General features: G+C 38.9%; 1 protein-coding gene across 1 annotated transcript in view; it reads right to left on the minus strand.

Moving 5' to 3' along the window:
* gfod1 (glucose-fructose oxidoreductase domain containing 1) overlaps positions 1 to 4633 on the minus strand; it is a 158576-nt gene extending 153943 nt beyond the window's left edge. Inside the window, exon 1 of the mRNA XM_039753510.1 lies at positions 3850 to 4633. Coding sequence (XP_039609444.1) covers positions 3850 to 4102 — 253 coding nt within the window. The 5' untranslated portion in view covers positions 4103 to 4633. The remainder of the gene's footprint in view (positions 1 to 3849) is intronic.
* Positions 4634 to 6000: the final 1367 nt, after the last annotated feature.

A 6000-nucleotide genomic window follows, 5' to 3' on the forward strand; every position in this document is an offset into this window, starting at 1 on the left:
ACAACATACAATCATAATTGCTACTTAAAGAAGCTTGCAACAAGTATCAACTCAAATATGGTGAGATTTTACTGAAAAATATGTTCATTATAGGTTGGTATAGACTATTAGCAATTTAATACATACAAATTTGATACAAATAAAAAATGTAAACAAATTACAGATGAATCAGAATTCACTTTATTGAGGTACACTACTATGTCCTAGGAATTTGTCTTGATAGTACTGGTGCGATATACAAGGTCAACACAGAATACAAAAAATAAAATGTAAAATGTTAAATATGATACAGCATACAATGAAAATACATAATAAATAAAGAGAATTAAAATGTCCAGGCAGTCTAGTGTGCAGGTATACATAGACACTGAGTAGAAGCTCAGACCTGCTTAGTAATAATAACTGCACGTGGGAAAAAAACTGCTTAGGTGACATGTTGTTTTAGCTTTCGCTGCACAATAACATTTGCCAGGGGGAATTATTTGAAACAGGTGATGACCCAGGTAAGTCAGCTCAGCAATGATCTTTGTATCACTCTTCCTTACCTTGGACTAATAAAGGACTTCAATGTGAGGCAAGTTACAGCTTATGATCCTTTCACAGGCTTTGATGATGTCTTGCAGATTGGCCTTAGCCTGAACAGTGGCAGCACCAAACCAGACAGTTACAGATGAGGTCAGAATGGACTTGATGTTGGCTGTGTAGAACTGGACCAATATTGCTTAAGAGAGATTGAATTTCCTCAGATGATGCAAAAAGAACATTCCCTAATGGACTTTCTTAATAATGCATGTAATGTTATTGTCCCACTTAAGGTTTTGTGACAGCGCAGTGCCCCGAAAATGAAATGATTCTGTCATCTCGAATGCTGAGCCGTTTATAGTATCTGACTGGTGAACAGGTGTCTGTTTCCTGAAATCTATGATCATCTCCTGAGTTTTTTTTTAATGTTAAGGTCCAAATAATTATGGCTGCACCACAATGTCAGATTTTCCACATCTTGTCTGTATATGGACTCATCATTGTTTGAAATGAGGCCTATTAGTGTTATGTTATCTGCAAATTTAAGAGGTTTGACAGACTAATCCGCCAGAAGTACAGTCACTTGTATAAAGTGAGAAGAGTAGTGGGGAAAGGACACATCCCTGCGGTGCACCATTACTAAGGGTTAATGGTTCAGATATGTGTAGTGTCCAATGCAGAGTCGGGAATGTAGTCATTCAGCCATGTTTCAGTAAAGTACAGAACAGATAAAAAAGTCCATTTAAGTACATATTAACAAATGCAGTTGGCAAACCTTGTTGGCCAGCATGCAAATGTTAAGATAGATAGAGTATATTCCAGGAAGTGGCTGCAGTAGTCCTCGCCACCTGAACTGTACCAGGACCTCTGGTCCTCTGGCATCTTGCTACCTGTTTGGCTGCATAAGCACCTGTGTTCAGTTGTAAGATTCATGGATGTAGCTATAATATCTGGAGTCACATCAGGTGGCACACCTGATGAAGGTCTTCCCGTGTATCTGTTACTCTATATGACCTTGCATTGTGACAACGAATTTAACACAAAAAGACAGGCAAAGACGGGGCACCAATCTACTGTGGCTGCCATCTGAGGTGCCATCAGAGTAAAGCCTCTTAACACACATTATCTGTATCTAATTTCCACATACAATAACTGCATGCTTTTCAACTTGTTATTCTTGAGTATAAATTTAGCTAAATAATACAATTACTTGGCTCTAAATGCATGGCTTATGGTAAATAATATCAGGTTTAAGTGTTACTGTTGCATTTTTGAGCAGCTACAGGTTATTGGAATATATACATTTGACATTTAATTTTCATTAATTTGTGCTGACAATGCTTGTTTTTCATTGCTGTTATCAGAAGCACAATATAAAAATATGACATTGTTTCAGTCACCTGTTAGAAAGAAAAAGGTGTATAGTATATAATTTGAAAAAATTTAAAGATCATGAATTTACATCAGTAATTCATGAAATGGCTTTTTCACAAAACTGATTGTTGAATATACACAGATATTAATTTAATTTACCATAGGTTCTCAAGTAAAACCCGATCAACTGAAAAGACGGCCCACTAGTTCACAGTTTTGTAATTTCTCCAGACAAGCGGAATTCTTTGCACATCTTGGACTACCTGTTAAGCTAGTCATGCTGCTAGAAAATGTTGTTTTGAAATCTGCTAATAAGTATCTATTTACGGAAGGTTGTGGTTATACTACAGGAAAAAAACTACGGAATGGTAAAATTAATAATTAAAAAATGACCCATGACAGTGGCTTATTTAGCATACTGCATTTGTGGTTACTTGTTTTTTTTTTTATGAACATTAACATTAAAACAATTCTATCTATCTAAAATATAAAAAAAGTAAAATCCTCATCTGTATCTGTGGTAGTATTTCAGACTCCACAATAATGAATGACAGATTATTATGCTCTGGGTGCAGCAGACATAAATGTGCATTTATTTCAGCCCTGTCTAAAATTGTTTACAAACATTAATATAATTATGACATCAAATATCAGGAAATACAAATGTAAAAAATAAAAGAAAAGATAAAAAAAAACACTGCATCCCTGTTAAAGGGATGACCCTATTTTATGATATGAAGTGGCTTCACCTTTCTACAACTGAAGGAAGAAACATTATCAGAATTCAACAGGCCCAGTTAATACCCCCATTCCAGTCTTTGGAGGGAACATAGCAGCCATGAGAACCACCCTGCACTGCTAAAGAGTGACAGTAGCTTCACTTCATTAGCTCAGCTGAGCAAGTCATTTGTTTTACTCAACTGCATGATGAATCGGAAGTGTAGGGTCATGGGTTTGAGTCCAGATAAGAGTGCCACGTCAGATACAGCATAATCCAATTACGATATGTGGACTTACAGATCAGCATGGTTTTGCTCTGAGTATGGAAAACAAACCGTGGTCCCTGCAAACACATAAAATGGGGCGCATTTGCCAATAAAATATTCTTAAACTCTTAAAATGCATTTAAACACTTTCTTTGAAATCCCCAGTCAGCCCTGCATATCTAACACCCCTAGGGATCTGTCATGAAACCAGTGGGACTGAATCTTCTTGATGAGCTTTATTAAACACTGCTGTGAGATGGACTTCAATTTAAAAGTTGTACCTTTAGCAACAGAATATAAAGCAAGAAAATCTGCATTTCAACACTTTTTATTTTATAATAATTTGTCTTTATAAACATCAGGAGAATGTCCACAGGAGTTATATTCAAGCATTCTCAATTTTTGGCAAAGCATGAAACTAAAAATAAAATTAAGTAAAAATGATCAGACTAGTAAATGCCACAAAATAGTACAGGTTGTGTCCACCATATACTAAGGTGAAATACCTTGAGCCACTGTTACCAGGAAGCCTTTACATACTGTTTTTAATTTATTTATAGTTTGTTATTATTACAAATATTGTACTTTAGCAATACATGATCTTATGTGATGACAATAAAGCTATTTTAAACTGGAATGTTATCAGTGCAAAAGTATCGGTGCAGTTTGGATTTCAAAAATGTCAGAGTGTAGACTAACAAATATGAAATTTAAATACTGCCCTATTATGCCATGAAATAATCTCTCTAAAGCTAAGAAAGGAAACAAAGGATTAATAAAGTATAATAAAATAAATAAAAAAATAAAACAAAACTCAGAGGTCTTAACAGAGGCATGTTGCTTGACCTAAAATCTATGTTTCACCTGCTAAAGTGTTATGAAATAAATACACATAAATATACATCTTCAACATATGTTAAAAGTGGAAGGCATCGTGGTTCACGGGTAAACAAAGGTGCAGACTCACCGAGTGTCTTGACTGCAATCTGTCGGGTGAGCGGCGGAGGCAGGTTGATGCACACCAGGTCCACATCCTGGTGCAGAAGCACGTCGTCTATCCGGTTAGTGTAGAAGGGCACGTTCATTTCCTTGGCCAATTCCTCTGCTTCTTCCTGAGTTCTACCCCACAATGCCTTTACAGAAAAGCCCTCGTTTTTCAGCAGAGGGATGATAACCCTGGCCGTGAGGTTGGTGCCAAACACCCCTACTCCGGGCAGCATGGCTGCGGGCTCCTGCCAACCCTCGAGCCGGTCGGCGTGCACGCGTTGTGCTTGTGACTCTCACCACAGTAGGACAGGGCGCATCAGGTCGGGACAGGTTAGCCCTCCCCTGGGGCACCTGTTCGGCTTGACCATCCGCCTTGCATCACCGATCTTTTCCCACGCACACACCCCCACGGCTCAGATCCCACCGCAAGCCTTCAAGCGTTCCTTGTGTTGCCGCATGTTTAATCGTCCATGTCAGTAAAGCTGCTAATAACATGAGGCGCTCATCCCCAGCCTCCCCGTCGAAGAGATGCACTGCTTTCCACTACCTCCGTTGCCTTTGCTCAAGCAATTAAGACGCAGTCAAATGATTTGATAAGGTATTATGAAAATCCTGTCGCCTAGTGTGTTGCATGATATGGTAGTCACGGTGTCTTTATGTCCTCATGAAGTCCTATTCGGCGGTGTTATTGTGCACCGCTCTCTCTTTCCACTGATGTTGCAAGACTGTCGCGCACCCTGTCAGTGACGTCACAGCGAAAACCACTCCCCATTTAGCAGTTAACGCTGCAGTTGCCAGACTCCGCTCCTCCACGGATTTGGCATGTCGCTATGACGCCGCGGTCTGGACACTAGGTGACCGTGACTACAGATGAGAGCAAAGCTTTGCGAACCTTATGCCTTCCATACCTGTTTTTTGTAACCTCTGTTCCATTCTCGCGTCCAGCTGAATTAAAGCTTCCCACATCCGCTTCAAGCGCTACCGTTTTTTTTTATTTTCTTGAGGTCCACCAAGAGACACCTGCGCCCTTCGACTTGACACGACTTCCAGTGAGGTACTCTTGAGCAGGGCATCGGGACTTACTTGAACAGGTTGCCTGTAAATCATCCATTTAACGCTAAACAAATAATTATGAAAAGACACGATGATCGATTTGGACGAGGTCCTTTCAAAATGCTGCAGAAAAGAGGGTAGACAGTTCGTGAACAAGGAGAGGAAAATCCATAACTGCTAACCGAGGTGCAGACTGAGCTACAGCAGGCCCCCTATTGGGTACATTTTGAAACTTAAAGTCATTTTGGGGATTCTCAGGCCTTTTCATTTTTGAACGATTTTTCAGTACAATTTAAAAAACCATTTTACACTCCATTACTAGTCTATGTAGGTCTAACAAATAAATGAAAATACCGCCCCAATGACTCGGGATTGACACATCCTGTGATCTTTGTCTTTGTTTATGTTAAGCCTACATATTTTTTCTGTTTTCACTACTTCTCTTGCTTTATCTGCCTTGGCCGGAGATTCAAATAATTGATGAATAGCTTCACAGTTTAAATTTAGTGGTGGGTTCAAATAAATATATATATTACCAATACACTCCAATACACTGAACCTCAATAGCTGCTTAGTCATAAAATGTCGTTTCACACATTTATGTTCTTTGATTCAAGATGCAATAACCAACATTCCTTTTCTTGAGGGTGTCTATTACAGTACAGGGTAGCTGCAAAGTACATTGCTGGCAATATCAAAAGAAAGGCAGCAATCAACCCAGAATGTCACAATAGTCCATTACAGAGCATACTCATTCACCTGAAATCACTAATACCAGGCCAGTTTATAGTTAATCAATTCATACAAATGATTTTGGAAAATGAGACAAAGTGGTGCTTTAAGTGGAAACAAATAATTACTGGTACTTTCTGTTTTTTTTCTTCTTCTTTGTCCTTACAGTGATGTGTTACATATTTAACACAATTTTTTAATTGAATGGGTGGGGGGTAACTCTCAGAGTTTTGAGTGCGCTGTTACACCTAATGAAGAAGGTGGAGGGTCCCACTTGAAGGTTCAGGTGCACTGGTATTTGACTGTTATAGTGAAGAGTGGTTGGGCGGGGTTCCCATTGGAGTTT

The sequence above is a fragment of the Polypterus senegalus genome, chromosome 5 (assembly GCF_016835505.1).
Source record: "Polypterus senegalus isolate Bchr_013 chromosome 5, ASM1683550v1, whole genome shotgun sequence".
Lineage (NCBI taxonomy): Eukaryota > Metazoa > Chordata > Cladistia > Polypteriformes > Polypteridae > Polypterus > Polypterus senegalus.